At 42.4% G+C, this 22,379-nt stretch overlaps 3 protein-coding genes across 3 annotated transcripts in view; 1 reads left to right on the forward strand and 2 right to left on the reverse strand.

Annotated features, from left to right (window-relative positions):
* The window catches only part of LOC106651020 (mucin-17), a 75,689-nt gene extending 74,767 nt beyond the window's left edge, over positions 1–922 (reverse strand). Inside the window, exon 1 of the mRNA XM_023461161.1 lies at positions 68–922. The gene's annotated coding sequence lies outside the window, so the exon portion shown is untranslated. The remainder of the gene's footprint in view (positions 1–67) is intronic.
* The window catches only part of LOC106651019 (zinc finger protein 431-like), a 30,721-nt gene extending 17,307 nt beyond the window's left edge, over positions 1–13,414 (forward strand). The window contains exon 4 of the mRNA XM_014369343.1: positions 13,316–13,414. Coding sequence (XP_014224829.1) covers positions 13,316–13,414 — 99 coding nt within the window. The remainder of the gene's footprint in view (positions 1–13,315) is intronic.
* A 6,601-nt stretch (positions 13,415–20,015) lies between these two features.
* On the reverse strand, positions 20,016–22,067 carry LOC111694168. The gene is made up of 3 exons (XM_023461172.1): positions 21,292–22,067; positions 20,306–20,576; positions 20,016–20,237 (listed from the first exon to the last, which is right to left on the reverse strand). Exons 1-3 carry the CDS (start codon positions 21,510–21,512, stop codon positions 20,166–20,168), a joined length of 564 nt encoding a protein of 187 aa, XP_023316940.1. The 5' UTR covers positions 21,513–22,067; the 3' UTR covers positions 20,016–20,165.
* Positions 22,068–22,379: the final 312 nt, after the last annotated feature.

Consider the following 22,379-nt stretch of genomic DNA (forward strand, 5'->3'; position numbering starts at 1 on the left):
TATTTGATATCTTTGTGCTTTAATTTGACATGCATATTAAGATGACCCTTTTGTGAAAGTGACTTACCGCATACATCACATTCGTGTATGATACAGTTATGCACTGAATCGATGTGGAATTTGAGGTTACTTTTCTGTGTGAATGTCTTCATACATATATTACATTTATGAGTAATTTTATTATGGACCGAATCGATGTGGACTTGGAGATAATACTTGCGTACAAAAGTCTTTCCGCATAAATCGCATGGATATTTGATACCCTTGTGCTTTGATTTAACATGCATATTGAGATGACCCTTTTGTGAAAAAGTCTAGCCGCATACATCACATTCGTGTGTGATACAATTATGCAATGAATCGATGTGGGATTTGAGGCTACTTTTCTGTGTAAATGTCTTCATACATATATCACATTTATGGGTAATTTTATTATGTACCGAATCGATGTGAATTTGGAGATTACCTTTTTGTGTGAATGTCTTCGTGCATATATTACATGCATATGCGTGTAAATGTCTTCATACATATATCACATTTATGAGTAATTTTATTATGCATAGAATCGACGTGAATTTTTAGATGAGATTTCCGTTTAAACGTTTTTCCACATGTACCACAGTTGTAGGTTAACTTTTCTTTCACTTTTTGTTTTTTATTTTGGTCACAGTTCAAATTTATGTTCAATTTGTTTGCATCGTCTTCGCCAAATCCTTTTTTTTACTGTATCTAAAGGTTCTATTTTAATCATTTTAAGATTTGCATAAACATCTCCATATTTCATAAATTGCCAGTGATTATCAGAATAATCTTCAATCTTTTTAACTGCTGACGAATCCACTTCAGGTTTGACATCTTCACATTCAAAAACTATTTTCACTTCGCCATCAAGTTCTCTTTCATAATTTTTTTCACATTTTCGAAGGGTATGAATCTGATGAAAAATTAAAGCTATATGAGAATTTTTTTTTAAAGTAACTACAATGCGAGTTAATATAATTATCAACAATTACTGAATTTTCTCGCAAGAGTGGTAACAGTTGGATGTTTTTAAAATCATGTGCCTCGTTAAACATTTCACAATCATTTTTAATAAGCGACAGATCACCATGTTCCTCTTTCACGTTTACACGAGCACACTCAAGACTATTATCAGTGGATTCCATCTTTTTTACTTGGAATATCTATAAAAATTAATGTTACTGAGATGATTGTACATCGTGTCAATTGTATACTCGGTATGACTGACGAGGACTACTGTGTCGCGCTCGATATGTTTTGAAAAACTGTGTCGATGCGAAGAGCATCAGCTCGACCAGCTCCGCGACACATTTCTTATCGGTGTAGCGTAGCACTATGGCATGTTTCACAGAAAATCATCGTGCGGATCAACTCGCGGAAAGGTCGTAATGCGACGCGCAGCGTAAACATCAGGGCGAGCATAGCTCTAGCTCTCTAAGTAAATTTTTCTGTGTAGTTTAAATTTGATTCAATAATATTTTCAAATCATGCCATGAAATTTCAAATTTACAATGCAAATGAAGCAAATCCAATCGGATCAAGCGGTTTAAATAGTTTTTTGAAATTTTATAACTTTATGGCATTGTTTTGTTTTCTTTACTCCAATGCAATTGCTTTTAAAACAAGGCTTACATTCCGAAATGTATAATAGGTAAATAAAAATATACAAAAAGATTCTTTCATACATTGAATACACTTAAACATTTAATGGTTAAATGACATTATCATCCCTAAACCTTAATTATACTAATGGGATCAATAGTCTTCAACGTTGACGATATTCGGTAACTAGAAAAAAGTATCGATTATTGATTCGAGGGACATACGTTGACTAATAATCGAAGAATTAATGTATTGGCCAACGATAAGCGCAAGTGCACTAGAACGAGTCTAGGCCGAGGGGCTGGGGTATTGAAAAATCATCATCTAGTCGCAGCTTAACGCGCGCGCATGGACGACGGGGGCTTGCGTTGCTATAAGATGAGAGGGTTTTTGTGGCAATAAATCATGCCGGTTTTCAGGCTGCGCTCGCTCACCCTGGCCCTGCCTCTATCAGGCTGCCTCTTTCTCTCTCTTTCTTTCTCTCTCGCAGTGGCCGTTTAAATATGCCAATAAGAGCTACGTACGGCCGCTGGTACGAGGGCTTCGCTTGATTAAAGTCTGTATGGAAACTCGTTTCTTGCTCGGGACTACTTGCGTCAGTCGTCACTTTGGTGTAAAAAAGTTGGTCGCGGATAGGCATACGATATACGTATACACGTGCATCGCGGGGCTACACACACATATACACACAGCGTCGGATTCGCTGCTTATACAGCTACGTAGGCTGCATAAATCATGCGCGCAAGTGAAGATGATATACAGAGTATGGACAGTAGTCTTTCGATGCGCGCGTTCATGTAAATGAGCTTTTAAAAACACTCTTAGGCTAGTTGCGTAGTCGCGGGGCTGCTGCTGCGCCGCTGGGATGAATCTGCTCGCGAGATAAGGAGCGCGTAGACGTGCGACGCCGCGAGGGCAGTTTCCTTTCGGGCGATTTATGATATCGCCGCCACAGGTATGTTGCGCGGCCTTATGCGTATCAGCTGGGCTGTCCCCTCGGTTGCTGCTGCTGTAGCTATTCGTCGAGCCACTCGACGAGAGCGAGATTATAAAGTACTCGACGATCGACGCTGTATAGCTGCCAAGCCGAGAAAGAGGCTCGCTATGCTCGGTCCTTCTCGTCAAATTCAATCTACCTTGACGCCCGGTGAAAGTTTACGATGCTCGTCGTATTATATTATACGTGTTATATGCATATTACGCGCGCGATCTAAACCGTGATAAGTTCCGCCGGCGATGGGTAGGTAAACGCGATCGCGATAAAATATATCTATACGCGGCGCACCACTGCACATGTTGATTTAATGCAAAATAGTCGTTCACCTTGCCATCTTACCCGCCGCCGTCGCCGACCAATCGCGACACTCGGCTGCGACATGCTTATGCCCAGTACCCAGTCGTGCAAATAAACTTTTATAATCGACGCGCGATCCAGCTCCCCGTGGGTAATTAGGCGCACGTTTTCAGCGCTTCGCCGAGTAATATATCGAGCTGCGCATTGCAGCGCAGGGTAGATGGTAGTAAACCACTCGATGGCTTCTTTATGATTTCTATAAATTTTTCCACTTTTTTTTCATCGTGAATTTTTTCATATTTATGAAACTTATTTTATTTTCCGGCATCGATACTGACGTTAAAATTGTGCCGTTTTAGTCGCGGAAAACAAAGCAAAATAAAGCAGAATTGTTGTTACGTAAAAAAAATAAGCGAGTCGACGAATTGCTGCCTCAAAGCGAGCTCGTTCAATTCGTTTTTGTTCGAAAGCCGCATAAATGAGCCACGTGCGCAAATAATAACTAGACCGCTTACGTAATACGCGTCAAGCGCTTTAGTCGCGAACAATAACGCTATCGGTCGTTCGTTAGCCCTAGAGCATCGGCTATCGCGTTGTAAATATAATCGTTAGCCGCGAGGACCCACGACTCGAAAGGCACAGACACGCGCGGAAGCTTAGTCGGAGCTTGCGAGCGAGCTGCAATAATTAATACACACACACACACTCAGGCGCGTGCAGCACAAATATGCCACTCACGTGCGGACAAGTTGAAGCCGATCAAAATTGCTCTGTCCGTCATGTCCACTGGGCTTGCATACGCGCACCTAAATTACCAAGAGGAGGAATGGATGAGCTGCTGAATTCATCGCGCGCTCACGGCCAAACTTGCCCCAGTCCGCGTGCCGCACGTTCATCTTTCGAGATTTTTCGCGCTATATTTGCTCGACCAGCTGAACTCTCAACTTGGAAAATAGACGCATAGCTGCGACGTGCATCAAATTAATCCGATGCCGTTATCTTGCCTGTATTTTTTCAACTTGCAACGAGCTCCTGCTGAAAAAAATGTTCGCGTTAGTTACTTATCCTTTCTCGGTTATTCTTGCACCTGATGCGAACGTCAGTGCCTCATCTGCGTATAGATCTTTTGTTCGCGAGGTATCGATGCATTGGGCACCCTTCGTTAATGCAACGAATCCTCTGGATCTCAACATTATCAAAACTGGTTTATATGTGCCCATCTTGCATAGCACATTATACGTAATTGCGCACGAGAGGGAGAAAGAGAGGGTACACATCTCCATCGACGTACGAAAATTTAAAAGCCCGATCCTTTTTTCGATTTGTATTACAAGGTTTGGTATAATATACAGGCGCTCGCGAAAGTAAAAAAGATGTTGCGCCGAGCGATGATGATTACAGGTATTTGGACGAGCGGCGATGCGCGCGAGTATGTATCTGCGATCTGGATATATGCGCTCGCGTGCATTTTGCTATCAAAGCCAAAATTTTAACCCAAGGCGCGCAGCAACGGCGACGCGCGCAACACTGTCTGCGAGGCGTGATTCTCATAAACAACTCGACGCGTTATACATCACGTACGAAATCAGACTCGCGTCGTCGCGCGCGGCTCCGTGTATACGTATATACCTCATAGTGACACTTTACTCCCTATGTTCTAATCAAAACTGCGAAGACACGTGCCAGCCCTGGCAACATGGCATTCTCCATATGCAGCCTCTACACTACACTACAAGTCGTCGCGAGTCCTTCTTCTTTTTTTACGACGCGTACATCATCTTGTATTGAGAACGCATTACTCTCGTCCGACTGACGATACTTTCTTTTCTCTGTCATAAAAATGACGATCGATCCCAGCGATCCATTCGAGCTCGAGTAATACGAGGGTGATGTACCGTGGCGCTTACGACAAAAAAAAATAGTAAACGAGAGTAAGGACCGAATCTTTTTGATGTCTTGTTTTTTTAGTTTACTTATATTAAGCCGCTTTCTTCCGCATCTATACGAAAAAAATGAGACGAAAGAAATGTAAACATTTTACTTGAAAATCTCATGAAAACTCGAAAAGTAGCAGCAACTGGAATACGAAACTGTCACGAATGCGAACAAGCAATCGGAGTTGAAATGTCAGGAAAAAAGAAGAAGAAGTAAAAGAAGAAGTAAAACGACGCAGCGCCGCTCGTTGACCGAGGAAATGCTCCGGAAACGGCGCGAGAGAAAGGCAGAAAAAGGGGAAAATGGAAAAAAGGATCGGGACAAGTTTCGCGTGAACGATATGCGGAAAAGGATGGCTGCGAACAATATGAGCCATACACGCGTGATAGAGACGCGTACGTATGAGTATGTAAAAGCGAGCGTGGCTAAACTGCAACAACAAAGAAAGAGCCAAGCGAGCGAGGGATACGCAAGAATGGAGGAAAACTTGCGAGCGTACTACGTACGTGTATGGGCAAATTGGACTGTGAGCTTGCCATCCACTCGCAAGTTTTCACGGAAATCAAACATTACGAGAGAGAGAGAGAGAGAGAGAGAAAGAGATAGAGAGCAGAAGGAAGTTCTTTGACCGTTCACTTAATGAAAATTACTACTTTAGCCCTCGCTACGAGTATATACACGAGTCCTAGCATTAATTCGTCGTTTAGGCGTGTACATGGAAAAAAGTCAGGGCAAATTGATTCGAATACTCAAGTCGAATGAACTCGCGCTGCAGCAGTGCTGCTCCTCGCAGTCGCGGAAACGCGTAACGACGTCGCAAATCCGACTACTCCTCGGCGCTCTCGACTCGCAGAAAAATGGAAAAAGTCAGTGTTTTTCGCTGAAATTGCTCGACGGCAGCAGCAGCAGCAGCAGCAGCAGCAGCAGCTTCGTGGCTCGCAGTGCGTGCACAACACATGCACACACATAATCCGTAACTAAAAAGCAGCAACGCGCTCGACTGTACGTACGCTCGCAGTATTACAGAGAGTACAATGAAAATATCACTGCATAAATGAACGTGCGCGTCACGCGAAAAAAAGGGAAAAGAGCGACGACGGAGAAAAAGAGAAGAAACACAGAAAAAAAGAGAGCTGGGGGAGAGAAAAAAAAATGAGAGAAAAAGCCCTCCAACAAAGTATAGAGGAAGTAAGTAGGCACATGTGTACCGTGTGTATATATATGCGCGTACGCGAAACGCAGCAACAAACTCGCATTCGCTGACAATACGATCGTAGCAGCAGCAGCAATCCTACGAGTGCATTAACAGCCCGCGGGCTTGTGTGCATACACGTAGGCTGCGTGCATATAGGAGCGCTTCTCACGCGCACACTGCTCGGCTCTGTATATATGCGTGTATATGTGATCGCCCCAAGAGCCAGCCTCGGAGCTATCTCGCGACTACTACTACTACTCCTACTAGTTTTCCGAAGTATATACTCGAGTTATATTATTGCCTGCTGCTACGCGCTGTACAATACCGCGACGATGCGCACGTAGCTTTACGTATATGAGCAGGAACTGCTTCGTGGCCACGACTCGAGCTGCTCACTCTGCTCTGCTTCTCAATAGGTCTTATGATGCGCGCAATACTCGAACTGATGTAGCTTTGCAGAATCCACGTCGATCGAGCAAAAGTCTCAGCTATTACAGTCAAACTAACACTGTCTAATATTCGTTTTAGCCGCGTTTACTCGTATAGCTGGATGATCGTCCGGGTCTGTCCGACTTGGGGCCTCTTTGGAAAATCAAATCTACGAGGGCTGGCTCGTTAACGAATAAATCGCACCGCTGTAACTCACCCTTCGATCTATTATCTACTCGCGTTATATATACTTAATCGATCGGACGTTGGGCGCCAAATACGATAAGTATGTACTCTCGATATCGTATGCGCTCACGGCCGAGACGTTCGTGTATAAAGAAATTAAAAATTCGAGACAGGCGCGCATGTGCGCTCAAAATGCTTAACGCGTTATGAAGCGCCGAGATTAGTATCTCTTTACTTGTATACAACTAGCCAAGCGCAACTACACAAGCTTCGCTGTACGTAGCTGTGCGAACTTGGCGCGTTAAAAATCCAAACATGCGCGATTACGGCGCGCTGTAGCTCGATTCAGCCGCGCGAATATTGATACATAATTCGTACGTACGGAGCTACGTCGATCGGAGCCTAGCTGCGCGTCGAGCGTAGGCGCGCGATGCACATGCAGATGCAGCAATACGTGCGACCGATTACGACGCGTCTAGGTATCTAGGCTGCAGCGAGCGATCCAAGCCGAGCGATGCAAGTCATCGACCGACGTACGGCCCCGCTCTGTATACGAGTCGACTCGGCTGTGCATCGCTGCTGCCCTCGTGATATCGCACCGCGTTCGGAGCAACTGCGCGACTATATGCAGTTGCTACGTACTTCCGGTGTAATCAGCGCCGAGCGCAACGCTCAATCACACGAGCTGCTGCTGCTGCGGAGTAGACGAGCAAGGCTCATATTTATATGCCCTCCTATGTAGTACTACACCGGTGCACGAGTGCGGTGCAGCTCAGTGCTCGGCCAACTCCAAAGCGAGGCCCATCATCAGCCTACAAGCGGTGTCCGCGTGCGGCAGCATCGAGAAAGGGACTCGCTCCAGCCTGGGTTCGCACGTTTTGCATTTGTCCGCTGCTCAAGATCTCTGCGTATTGCTGCAATTTGCAGTTGGATCGGCCGAAATATATCCTTCGGCGCCGACGAAATTGTCAATCGACTTGCGAATACATCCGCGATTCTGGCGGCAACGCGAACCGCAGCGTGTTCACCGCATTAAGCTACAGAACCACTGCAACAGCCACGCAGCGCAATATAACGCGCCGACTTATAGCTCGCATTATCGAAGGCGCTAACGCGCGTCGAATTGAACTGCACTGCGCCGCCAGTACCTCGGAATAAAACTACCGTGCGATGCGGAAGTCACGCGCTCGTCCCGCGCTTCTTTTTTCCCGGCTGCGATTCGAGCTCGACTAACGATCGCTCCAAGCTCGACTTCTCCAGAGCTGCGGAGGCTGCGGTTCGTGCACAGCTGCAGCCTCGGCTCGAGCCCGACTTACCTAAACTCCAATGCAGTCGTCATATAATGCTCAAATTTTGAACAGGGCTGCGGATCCTTTCGACATCTGTCCTGCTAGCCGTGATTATTCAGTATTATGAGAGACTCGACGTTAGCGTAGCTGTAGCATTTCATATTCGGGGCGATTTTATATCTATGAAAAGCTCGTCGACTGTCTGAGCTGACAACTGATCGTTCCCGGTCTCTCTTTGAGTGTACATACGAGGACGCGTACGAGTACGTATAAGCGGGGGTGAAAAATTTCATTGGATTTTCATAGGGCGCGGGCGAAGCAGCTGCTGCCAGAGAGCCTACGAGAAAAGCAATTTCATTAGCTCGCTCGTGCGGGCGTGCGTTTCTTTGCCCGATATATAGTCGAATCCGCTTTGATATCCGATAGAGCTCTACAGCTAGCGGGCGTCGCGCGTACATGACTACGGGCCACGGCTACCATATAATATATAAGGGAGCTGCTCTCTCTAGCTAGACACGCGTTTTCATCGACGAGCAGCAGCCGCCCAAAGGGGAACGAGGCGGAAAAAATCGTGCTTGAATTACTCGCCAGGCCATGGGCTATATACAGCAGAGACAGTAGCGAGTGGATTTTCCGCGATCGCAATTCTTTTAGGATATAACGCGCGCGCCTGTGTGTATTGGTGTAGGAGGCTCGAGCCATAGTTGCTATATACATAGATGAGCGAGAGAAGCTGCTGTGCGTGAGCGCTGACTGCATAAATCAATAAGCCTCGGCATGAACGACGCTAGTAGTAGCACATAGTTGTAGTAGTAGTAGTAGTCGCGCCGCCCCCGAGTCGGGTAAAAAAACGAAGAAACGTCGTCAGCAAGGACATTCGGCTCTCGTCTCTCTCTCTCTTTCTCGATTTTTCTTCCCTTTTGCACCGCTGCTGCTGCTACTGCTGCCGAGTAAGCCTGGAGCGCGCATATATAGTTTTTCTCTCTGGCTGCGGCGCGCTCGCTTGCCATTTTCGCTCTGTCGCGAAACCGAGAGCTCTCGCTCATCCTATCTTTCTCTTTCTCTCTCTGTTTTTTCTCCCTCGCTGCACGTTATAATGTATATACTCGTGCGCCATTGCTAGTATAATACACGCACACACACGAGAGTTTGCCTCGCTTCAAAGCTTCGCTCTGTTCCCTTATATGGTGAAATGTGTACAGGCGGCGCCCTTTTCTTCCCGCACTCGCATCGCGTGCGAGTGCGTGCGTGTATTTGCGAGTAGACGCGTATATCGGTCGCGAGGCAAAAACTACGACGCTACTCTACGCGTATACACTTTTTTGCTGCCTTCGCTCGTGTTGTGTTGTATAAACGAAGCATTAAACATGTGTGTGCTGCTCCTTGTGAGCGAAAAATACCCGCAGCGACGTTTCAACTCCGAATGGAAAATCAATTAGCTTTTGAAAATTCAGATGTTGCAAACTCTCTACTTTTCTCTCTCTATCTCTCTCTCTCTCTCTCTTTCTCTTTTTCTCCTTTTTTTTCATTTCGTTTTTCGCTGTAAAGCAGTTTCTTACTATACAGCCAACGCGATCCATTGTCTCATCAATCTTACAAGTATGTTTTGTGTGCACTTTTTCTAACGGTCTCCTGTTTTTTCACCCCTGCAATGTCAAGTTTGCTAAAACCAATTTACATACTTTATTAGATTGTATCAAAACAAATTTAACCCCCCGCTGAAAATCCAGTTTCCTATCGATCAAAGCCATTGTAAAATCGAAAATAAATATTCCATTTTTTTTAACCATTTATACCACAACAGGTTCAGCAATTGTCTTAAAAACATAAATATGCTTAAACGCAATCGCTCCTACGGTGATCGAACCTATTAGTAACATGATTTTACAAGTACTTAACTGAAAGTAACAAGATCAAAAGTGTCACATTTGATTATGAGCTTTTTGATGCCACCAACAGATGGAGAATTGTAAATTCGCAAGTGGCAAACAAATTTTCGTAATACATTTGAGACTCACTTGCGGTAATTGCGGTATAATTATTTCCGAATAAAGTTGCTGATATCCTCAATGATTCGTCAAATAATCGAAAGCTTATTTTTTACTATTATTGAAGAAAAATGCGTTAAAAACTTCCGGTAATATCCAGTAGATATAAAGGGGAACCTAAAAACTTACGAGCGCAGATGATTCGCAGCTTAAACGCTTTATCAAATAGAAAGAGTCAAAAGTCATGCGGCTCGGCAACATTGCGCAATCGTCGAAGTAATCGCATAAAATCGCACCGATGAGCTCGCGAAAAAAGTGCCAAGAAAAAGATTATTTCAAATTATTATAGGCAGTCGACCGTTTCCATCCATTTTCCAAAGACAATGTATATGTGTGCGCAGACTGAAAGACGAAACGAACGCGCAATATGCAATCTTTATTAATTTGTATAGGCTAGCTGCAAAAAACAGCAAGATGCGTGTATATTATATAGCGAGCGATGATACAAAGCATTAGTCACGCGGATGCTCGGCTCCTTGTTATAATCGATCTTCTGAATTTTAAATTTAGTTATTTACTATGTATATATGGTTACATCACAATCTCAAAGTGGCATCTTATACTATAAGATCAAGGCAACAATGGAGAGCCACTGTAAGCTACTTGTAATAATTCAGTGAAGATTTTGCTATCACCGCGTATGAAAAAGACGTAATATCCAGTCATGCTATACCCATATGCTGTAACAATAGAATTCTTTCTATACAACATTTCTGAGAGATGCAACTGTTATCTTGGGGTTTTCCGTAACATGTCGCCCACGCATCTTCTCTTAATGTAAAGCTTACTCTAACAAAGTAAAAAATTAAAAAAATGCATTCAATATGGTCCTGTAGGTGCACGAGCAGATGAAATTTCGAATTATTGTACTTCATTTTAATTTTGCATTAACCTAAAATTTTTTTTATATTAGCAATTCGATTTCGTTCCAAGCGATAAGTTATGATATAATTTTCGGGCTTGAAAATAAGTATGATTTCTCATGAGGACACGTTTTAATCCTCTCCGTTTAATTAAAAAGGAATAGTTAATAGCGAGGCAATTACCAATTATTGTGTTAAAAACGCTGGTAAAATTTTAATTAATCTCGAGACACGTTTGAATGGCTACGTCTGGAACAAATCGCCTCGGAGTTATCTGCGAAGTCGTCGTCGTGCTGAGCTTGAAAAAAAGCCTCAGTATTTTCACCCCTCTCGATTCGCACAAGGAGGCTAGACTATAGTCCCCTGAAAGAGTTTGACGAAGAAAAGTTGACAGTCCGATAAATGATAATGAACTTACCTATACGTTAGCTCTAACGATTCTAATTCATTTGCCAACAGCATTGCAGTGGAGCTCCTTCCTTTCGCAGTCGGAGCCCTCCCCACTCATCCTTGGCTTTTTTTTTATTTAACTCTCGGAGAGAGCCTTAATACAGAGATATTGATCATTGGCTCGGAGATAAGCGGAACGTATAAGAAAACTATCGTAAAGCGAAGATAAGTGGGTCGTATAATAGCTTTTTTCTGAACGAGCTCGGGTCTCTCGTTAATTGATTTTTAGCATAAGAAAAATTTCGTCGCCAACTCAATTACCCCTTAAAAGTTTTCACTTGATTATTATATTTATGAAGAATGATTGCCACAATAGTTATGAAATTAAGGTAAAAATTAAAAGCTCAGTTTTTATAATGTAATCGAGAAGCTTTAATCATGGATTACATAGATTTAATTAAATTTATTGAAATAAAAATCTATTGAATAATATAAATATTTAAGAAAGATTGATAGTGTAAGCTAACGATTGAAGATGCATCGAACCTGATTTTTCAAGCATTGTTTCATATTTGGTTACAATTTTTGTGATTTTGTCTAGCTGAGCGAGCCATTTTTATCATCATCAAACTTTTATCAGCATACTAATTCGGTAATCCTACGTCCTGGAATTGTCCATGAATAGATTGACTTAAATGAAATAACAACATAATATTGCAACATCCGGAAAAAATTTCGACTAGAATATATAATCGCAAGCTTAAATTCTGTGATTATTCTTTATGGTTGACAATTAATTATCGATATTTGCATACAATACACTATATACAAAGTTATACCTGTAAATAACGATATAAAAATTTAAGTTTATTGACAAATATTTAGTCTTAGTACTTAGGCGAAGGATCGTCACCGAGTTTGAATTTTAAATTGGTTCAAATGTTGTAAAAACAATGTATAAACAGATCAATCGGAACCTTAATTGTAAACAATATGATCATAAAAGATTTTAATATCATCTCTCGAAACACTGATCATGTTTATAGTAACAACAAATTAGTTCAAATTTTGTTTTCCCGATGAAATAACTCATAAAACTAGAAGATATATTTCACTCATTCAATTTACGTGACATCAAATAGAAGGATCCATTGTTTGATTTAGACACAAAAATGGATAAAAGTGAGAAGAAATCTGTGGAAATTATCTCGAAAAATAATTTAAGTGAACAAGATATTGCCGTTTCAGACGACAAAAAACACGTTTGTGATATTTGTCAGGAGGCATTTACACGAGAATCAAGCATGATCACACACCGTAATACACTTCACAATGACCGGAGAGATTTCACATGCGAAATGTGCGAAAAGAAATTTGAATTTTGAAGTCATTTGAATAGGCACCAAATATCAGAACACAAAAGCCGCAATGATTTTGCATGCGACAGATGCGAAAAGACATTCGTGAAAAAATCGAGTTTGTTGACGCATCAGAAATTAGTACACAAACAAGAAGATTTGACGCGCAACAAGTGCGAGAAGAAATTTGAAAATAAATCAACTTTAGTTAAACACAACAAAATATTCCACGAAGTTTTCAAAGATTACTTATGTGAAAAGTGCGCGAAAAGATTTGGAAATAAACAAAGTTTGTTCCTGCACATAAAAACAGCTCATAAGGATCGCAAAGATCTGGCATGTGACAAGCTCTTCCACCTAAAGATAGTACACGATGTCATCAAAGATTAGTTATGTGAAAAGTGCGCAAAGAGATTCGGAAATAAACACAGTTTTCTCGTGCACATAAAGGCAGTCCATGAGCGTGGACAAAAATCGACTTTGCTCTCACACCATAGGACGATTCATGAAAGGCGTAAAGATCACACATGTAACATTTGTGAGAAGAAATTTGGAAGAAAATCGCATTTGATTGAACATCAAAAAACAGTCCATGAAGGTCGAAAAGATTTTTTTTTTGTGACAAGTGCGAGATGGGATTTGGTCAAAAAATGAATTTGCTCCGACATTTTTTTTTTTTTTTTTTTTTTTTTTTTTTTTTTATAGATAGAGAAATGCGTTACGCACCGTAAGGAGGTTGGAGTTGAAGTCAACCCCGAACCTCCCCGTGTGTGGGACTCGCCCTCAACCGATTTGCGTCGGTGAGGGAATACCCACTAAAACTCTATCTGCCCGAGCGATGGAAGTGCTCGGACGCGGCTTTATTTCGTGGTGCCGTCTTAGATGGTGGGAGACCACGTTCTTCAAAAGATGTGCGCGAGATGATGCCAAGGCTACCCTATGCCTTCTCTTCTACCTGCAGAGTTAATACCTGTATAACCACTCATGTGCGTGGTCATTTTATTCCACCGGAGCCAATTCATGTACGAACCACGGAGAGCTCTAAACGTGATGGAATCCAAACATTTGCTCAATCCGAGTTCGCACAGACTCGCGGCGGAAGCAGCGGACCAGATAAAAAAATTTGGGTTTCAAAGCGCTTTGATTAGGCACCAAAGGATAGTACACGAAGGTCGCAAAGATTAAGCTTGCGGGGAGTGCGAAAAAAAATTTGGACAAAAATCAGATTTGTTCCAGCATCATTACATTGTACACGAAGGTCGTAAAGATTACGCATGCCACATTTGTGAAAAGAAATATGGGGATCAAAGAAATTTGAGAAGACACCTAAAAACAACTCATTAATTAAAGATTACTCGTGTGACAGTTGTGAGAAGAAAACAGTTTTTTTTAGACATAAACAGAATTTGCTCAAACACCAAGAGAAAATACACGAAGGTTGCAAAGATTACGCACGCGACAATTTATACACATTTTTTCTAAAATTTCAATGAAAATTGCGCTAAAATGATTGTGTGTTACTTGAAGATTATTATCTATCATCACACCTTTTGTTCACTGTCGTGGTTAATGTTTCATTTTTTAACCAGACGACTACTAATTTGTAAATTTTGGCTCATGCAGAGAGAATTTTTTCCCCCGTATTGTTTGAAACTATGTCATAACAATTTCAACTGACGTACAAAGCATGGATAACGTAAAGTAATATTTTTAATTATAACTCACAGCCACCCTCGAAACTTACAAAGAAAACACCCCTAAGAAAAAGCGTTGAACTACCTACGCGCGAACAACAAGTTCAAGTAAGTGCGATAGATGCCGTAAGAAATTTTGAACTATTTCTATCTGGTAAACAGCAGCTATAGAGATGCAGTAAAAAAAGCGAGCGCGGCAGCGACGGTAACAACAACAGGCATGGCGCTGCGCGACCAAGTGCGATGCGACTGTGCACAGCAAGAAGAAAGCAGACAAAAAAAAGACGAAGCACATGCCGCCAAGTCGTGATGTACATATCGATTCGGTCGGGCGCTCGCGTGAGCTCACGGCTAGCTCGATTAATGGCTCTATTAGAGGCTCTCGCGCGCGCGCACAGCTTGTAATTGCGTGCCAAAGCGATCGTGACACTCGCGGCCTGAGCGCGCACTGCCTGACGAGTGCGAGCCGCGCTTCTTCTTATCGGACGCTCGTATCATTGCGCCAATACGCACCCGGAGGAGGCTTCGAGCGCGCGAGGCTTTTCGTAATTCAAGCTTTGGATCGTCGATTCCATAGTCCTAGGGAGTCCTCGAGCATCGCGTCGAGCTTGAAGCCTGCCCATTATTATACTCACCCTGGTAAATGAATTTTAATCGGTCAAGAAGGAAGGAAAGTAAAAAAAAACTCGAGCATGGTATTTAGCCGTAAAGACGTAAAAAGAAGGAGAGAATACACGAGGAGATCGCGCGCGGTATCGCCCAGGCATTCGCGTAATAATAAGTTGCCTGCGCGCGATCGCGACGTGAACACGAGCACCTTCTATAAACATGACCGCTGCGCGCAAGGAGGTGAAGGCGCGTCCGAGTTAAATTAATTTTGCCCCTGTTCCTTTGCGCGCGATCGTAATGAAATAGCCGCGGCAGCGAGAGACCGAGGTGCAAAAATGTAATGAGCTGCTGCTGCCAGCGCCGCCGCCGCCGTAGCTCGTCGCTGTGGCGACGGCCGAGAGTGAGACGAGCCAGCCCCAGCCATTCGACAGCATTTATACGGTGCAGTACCGTCTCGAGCTGCGGAAAAAAGCGAAAATAGTGCAAGACTTTTATTATGTAGAAGATGAAACACCAGCTGAGCTGGGAAGAAAAAGTCGCGCGTAAGTGATTCCAAGTGTCTGGGGCGTATCGTCCTCGTCAGGAAGTCGGCGCTGGCTGCGCCACAAAAGCGCGTATCAAAGCGAACGAGCGAGATGGGCTGCTGCTCTGGCTTGCCCCGGACGCGCCGCAGCCCCCAACGTCTCGCCGATCGTCGGCGGCCGTGTCCGTTCGTGCGTGCTAGTGCACGAGCTCTACTATATGTGCACGCGCGCCACTGCTACAGCCGTTGCCCGTTGTTGTGCGTGCGCGGCTACATTAAATGTATAGCGAACGGCTTGATAATTACAGGCGTTTACTCGCGCGTACACCTATATATACAGTCGCGCACTGCACGCACGTCGCGGCCTCAGCTCGAGAGAGAGAATATCGGCCCCGACACGACTAGCCCACGATCACCCCGACGCAAGACTCGCGCCTGCCCGATGATGCCTCGTGAAATCTCTTCCCTCTGCTCTCGCAGCCAGCGCTACAATTACTCTCTCTCGCTCGCCGATAACAGAGTAGCCGAGGCAGCAACTGCACACTCAAGGTTGGAGCCGAGGCTCTTTATTCTGCAGGCCATGGCTGCAGCCAGCTCGCAAACGTGCAATTTCGAGCGACCAACTACGACGTTGCGGCGCACGTCTAAATACACATGTATCCAGAGTGCGGATCTGCAGCTTTTTTGGAACTTTCATCGCTCCCGCTTGGACCGATTCTATTGCTGATCGTCGAGCTCACGCACATATGGCTAATTTATAAGCTTTCCCCTTGCTATTATGGACGTGACAACCCCCTAAGAGCCGACCTTTAATTTTCAACTTCGCAAAAATCTCGAATTGCACCCGCGAGCTTGAATCATTTTTTTTTTATTTTTTACTAATTTTATACATTTCAAGCGGCCCCGAGCTCGTGCGTCATCTAGTTCATCGAACAGAATTGACCAATAAAAAGGACTTTCTGCCACTTGTGAGATTCATCGTCTTTGGCTTTGTCCTGAGGACTTTATACCCGAAGCATACGTCGAAGTTTGCTTAGTTTCGCGGAAAGCGTCTCATCATCGGTGACGCAATCAAAGTTTGTGGTCGACGCTGTCCACTGTGCAGGTTTACCGTATAGGCGGTTAACTCGAACGTCGTCGCGCGACGTTCTTCGTGGCCGTATTTTCTCTATGAGTCAAATTCCGCATGTCAAAGGGCCCCGGTATAGACGCGCACCGCTGAACTACGCATGTGCCTCTGCTGCCTTTTGTCCAATAATAAGCTCTACGAGAAAAATCCCTTCTTCGCGTAATTAAAGTCACCTGCATCGTATTATTTATTAGTGCTTATTGACGAGCGCGTCAAAGGTTCAAAACGATGATAATCGTGTATGTGTGCACAACATCTTGTCATTATTTTTACGAGCTTGATTTTTTTCAATCCAATGTACACAACTAAATCGAATGAGAAACTATTAAAATGGTTTTTCCTAAAATGAATTATGTAAAAGTATTTTAATTGAGAATGGTTGAAATCACAAACAGTGTTGAACTAGCCTGTTAAAACTTTTTCTTTCACACGAAATTTTGCGTACTACTAATTGCTACTATTATTGAAGAATTAACCTTATTGATCTTTTGTCCAATGAAAAATAAACATTGCTAATAATTAATAATGCTTGAGAAGAAGCTTCCTTTAAATTGACTGGCACAGGACTTTAAGTTTGTTGGGTGACCTAGACTGACCGATAATCTAACGAAATTGCCTCGTCAGTGAGTCGGCGAGCACAAATTTACAGCGCAAAGTATTCTCAGCAAGATTCATTGGAGGCTTTGCTTTCTCTCTTTCTCTCTTGCTCTCCTTCGCTCGTTCAAATGAAAAATTTGCAATTTAAGTCGTTAGACAATCTTTGGATCGTCCAAGTTGTTGTTGAGAATTAGAGTACGCCTTTATACAGTATATGTAAAAGCCTCGTGGCTGCATCGGTATGTTAACGAGCCTCGCACCTCTTGGACCTGGCACGTGTTTATATATATGAGAAACTTCGCTCAGCGCGACTGAAGTAACTAAGGTAAGGTGAGACTATATCGGTAATCATCGGCGGCTTTAGCTTTTCGGAAATGAGACTAGATTATTTACTGCAGTCCGTTATTTCTTAACATTTTCACTGATTAGCTTACGGATAGAAGAAAATTTCAAGTGTTCTCGCAAGCTACGAATGACAATACTTTTAGATGTTTAATTAATACACTTTTCAATTGTAACTTTTTACTTGCGTTGCGATAAATTATTTTTCAGGGTTACTAATTAACAATCTTTCGGTGGGTATTAAAATAAATGTAAAATCTATTTCCGATAATTTTTACGTTTAAACAAAGATTATCATAAATCGAAACGATTAGAGTGTTAGAATAGATGAATGAAAATATCGCTGGTTTCTTGATCGTTGATCGATCGACGTTGAACTCGACAATGTTTTTACGCGCAACAGATTCAATTATGAAGCTTCACAAAAAGCTCGCGACTATTCGTAGAGCCTACGATTCTCCCTGGCTCCTTTATATGCCAGTTGGTCGGTTGCAGAGACTGATACGCACTCTGGCGTGTGTATACATACATAAAGAAACACACACGCGCACCTAACTACACCACTCGCATACATATATGTATACACATTTACTAGTGCAGTGTTTTAAACGTAGTTCAACTTCACTCGCGCGCTGCCGCTCTCAGGTCTCTATAACGGTGTCTTCGATGCACTCGACAAATCATTCGAGAAAGAGAGAGAGAGAGAAACCATAGCTGCCGCTGCTTCGGCTGCTGCTGTTGCTGCTATCAAACGAATCGTCCCGCGAGTCTCGCTTCGCTTCTCTCTTTCTCCAAGTGCGTGCATAGATCGAGAAGTCTTGCAATTGCTGGCGAATACGCGTATAAAAGACTCATTCGTATCATATGAAAATCATAATAATACATATCCGCGAATCTAGGACCCGGTTTTTGTTACCCCGAGACGTAAAATATGGATGTATCCAAGTATCGCAGTTCTAACCCGCGATGACTGTTGTACTTGTTATATTGTTGATGATGTTGTTGATGTTGCCCGAGTTTGTTCGCTTGTCGTATTCAAGTCTATAATGTTGACATTACTTGTACATATAGCTATTTCACACGCGGGAGCTATTATCGTGCGAGTAAAAATTAGACGTAAGTACCTCGTCCGAACTTGCTATAAATTCATTCATAACGTTGCGGGAATAATTTATGAACGTTTCGAATTTCTCGAGCTCGTTGAATTTTATCCAGACGCTGCAGGGGAATGCGACCTTCCTGGCGCTAAATGGAACGATCTGATAAGAGCCATAGGCCCAGCGTGCACGCATGTACCTTTACTGACTCCTTGCCAGATTATATATGTACTAATATTCATGTTACACCACGGTAAACTATACCGCTGCACTGCCATATAACACTGTTTTACCTATAATACACAGCTAATTTCAATTCCTTGCTCGGTCGCTTTATTTACTGAAAATTTCGCTCGGCCGCGCACTTACTCTCCCACGCTGTGCTTGCGCAGCGTTACAAGCTCGCCTCGCATTTGTCGGCAAGGTGTTTGCCACTGATTTCTGACTCGATATTTCTCACTTGAACTTTTGCGAATTAGAAATAAAACTTTCCGAAGCTACTTGTACAATCGATGAATTTTACCCTATTTACTTCTGGAACTGCTAAATTATATAGTCATGCCGTATATAGGTACGTTGATACTTGGCTGCAGTACTGTGTTGTTAACCGCGAGGACTTTGAGATAACGAAAAGTGTGTTGCTGCCGTCAGCAGCGACCCATGCGAAAATTAATGCGCCACGAATCTTACGTCTCCTTCCCTTACGCACGCACACCGACAACAACTTTGAGCACTAGCTGCATGAGATGCAAGTCGCACACCCACAACTACACACACACACTTGCTAACTCGTAGTTCGAATGTATTATACGTACGAAGAAGTTGGCCTTATCAACGAGCTCGAGGGAATTGGCTCTTTTTCGCACTTTTTATCGTCTCGCAGCTCGGGATGCAGCGGCAGAAATTCAGCTTCGAGCTCCGCGGAGAAAGGAAAGCGATCGCACATACAAACATTCGCTACCCGGTGCAAAGCAAGCAACGGTTTTCTAAATTATGGCCAAGCTTTAATTAACGGATAGGCCGGTAATTAATGACCCTCTCGAGCTTACTCGCTTGCTACCTAATTGTCTTGCGCAGATATATGCGGCCCTTCTGCCTTTTCTCGGACTTTGCACTTCTTCTAGACAATTTTATCTCGTGCCGCGCAGATAACGACATATGATTCTCCAAAAAGCGGGTTTAAAATGGATCGAGCGGTTTCGGAGATAGTGCCTCTGAATGACCGCATATAAGGGTCTTTTTTTGTGGAACTCCCCTTGACGCCAGTCACTGTAAATTAAGCTTTCACTACTTATTTTGTTGCAGCATGCACTTTAAATATAATAATGAGGCATTATTTCAACAAATGTAAAAATCAAGTTTATTAACTTTTGATGAGTATTGAACGAGTAAAATGTAGTATTCCTAGATAGCCAATTAGCTTTTTACCTTATATCACGGAACATATCAAGTATTTTTTGACAAGTTGATAGTTGCTTTTTAACGTAGCTTATTGATTACAATTCTTAAGCTATTACTTCTAGGGCTTCTTTTTTTTCTTTTTTTATCTCCCATTGAGGAACACTCATTCGAAATCAGTAATGTTTTCATCCACGTCAAGACCGAGCACAGAATCATTTTGAAAGTGTAATTCATCCTATAAAAAAGCAGTCAAAACAATTTTCATTAAATAAATCTTTTCAACAAATACTTATTTGTACTCACTTTAACTAGCACAAATCCTATGCATATCGTAGGCTGGAAATCCGCGTCGCCGTTTTCCTGGGCCTTGAAATAACTTTGGAGCAATTTTTTTATTTTTGCTAGTCTTCTTTTTTTTGGCTTATCAGTCCAAACTTTGCTGTAGATGTCGAGCAGCAAGGAGGTGTGAAAAGCTTTTTTACATAATTTTTTTGATCTTATTGCATCCATAATTCGAAAGACTTCCTTGATAGCCTCTTTTTGCTGACGCATTAAAACGATCTCATTTTTGGAGCTGAAAATGATAAAGATTATATTTAACCAGAATATGGAAGCTAACCGTCGTTTATTCACATTTTCTCATCATAATGATAAAAAACAGTGTGTATACTATTCTACTGTTGTGTTTCATACCGAGCTCCCTGCTGAATCTATCAGTATGGCAATGCAAGTGAGCTCTGCCATAGACACCCAGTGAAACTACCGCGTCCATCTATGATTCAATAGGGCGTTTTCAGATTGTCTCGAAATGGTCACTTTACTGATTTGCCTGGAGGAACAACAAACAAGGTGCTGCGGGTTATGTAAATGAGAGACCTTGTTTGTTGTTCCTCCAGGCAAATCAGTAAAGTGACCATTTCGTGACAATCTGAAAACGCCCTATTCTACGACTAAAAGATTTTTTAAATTCAAATATTCTCCTCTCCCCTCATCTGTTATAATCGAGGTATTATTAGAAACAAAGTACGAAAATAAAAAAAAGTGAATCGAAATATTCTCGCAGATAAATATCACAATACACAATACATTTGGGTAAAAAATGCCACTTGAGTAGGGTACTTTTCACAAAAAGAGTTCAAATGAAATTCAAGAAACTTCCGTTTAATGAATGTTTTGATTGTGAAATCGTGCAAAATCAATTAACTTAATTATTACATTCTGAATTTGCACTCAAGATTTTTAACACGTAGGAATTTAGTTCGGATTTTAGTAAGCTATTCAATTATTACCTTATATGCGAATGAATCTCTTTTTGATGACTTCTTATAAAACTCCGTAATTGTACCACTTCTGCGGTTGTTGTTGGTTCACGAAAAAGGTGACGATGAATGCCCCGAAATTGAGCTGCGGATATTCCCTCGATATTCAAATTCATTTTTTTTGAGTATGAAATGAGATCTTGATATTTACGAGGAGTATCAAGAATCCTTGAAGCAATGCCCTTTGGCATTTTGATTGGAAAATATGATTTTACGCAGAGAAGCAACGATTACAAAGTATCAAAACAATTGGTGAGTTGAGGAGTAAGTATTAGGTTAAAAACCTATGCTGTACTACACACGGGGATAGAAGTTTACCCTTGCCTCAGGGAGACTAGTTCCGTAAAGACAACAGAAACGAGTTCACCTGCAGAAATATATTTTTTAGCAGTTGGATTTGAAAACATTGGTTAAAGACCGTCGAGCAGTTTCGAGGTTATGAGAAAGCACTGGATCGCAGTATAGCCGTATTTAAACATTATACACGCACACACATACACCCACGCGCGATATTTCTCATCGTTATGGAATACGTTCGGATTCATCTGTTCAAAAACATACGTCTCTGCATGTATAGACGTCCAAGCAGTGGTGTCAAAGCTCGCACAAGTCGACGCGTTGAAACAAAAACAAATATCACCGTGAACAACTACTCATTGGTGATTGGAAATTCTCCTCGTAGAAGCTAGTTCCTCTAAGATATTCGGACTGTGGAAAGACATAACCAAATAAAAAAATTATTTTACTGTCAACAATACTCCGCCGGTAGCAGTGTATCCTTTATCCGCGCCTCTGGACTCTCTGCCCTGCAGCGCACTCGGGTGCACGGCTCATTCGTGCCTTGCGGTCAACGCATACACTACACACCCTGTCACAAGGAATAATTTCAGTTGACCCAGATGAACTTAATCATATAAATCGTTTTTGATGTCACTACAGAATTAGTCTCCCTGAGCCAAGGGTAAACTTGTATTTTAGTACATGCGCATTGAAATATAAACAACAAAATTTCTGCTGATATGAGAATAACTAACTATTTTCGAGAAAGTAACACAGAA

The sequence above is a fragment of the Trichogramma pretiosum genome, unplaced genomic scaffold (assembly GCF_000599845.2).
Source record: "Trichogramma pretiosum strain Unisexual culture from Peru unplaced genomic scaffold, Tpre_2.0 scaffold36, whole genome shotgun sequence".
NCBI lineage: Eukaryota > Metazoa > Arthropoda > Insecta > Hymenoptera > Trichogrammatidae > Trichogramma > Trichogramma pretiosum.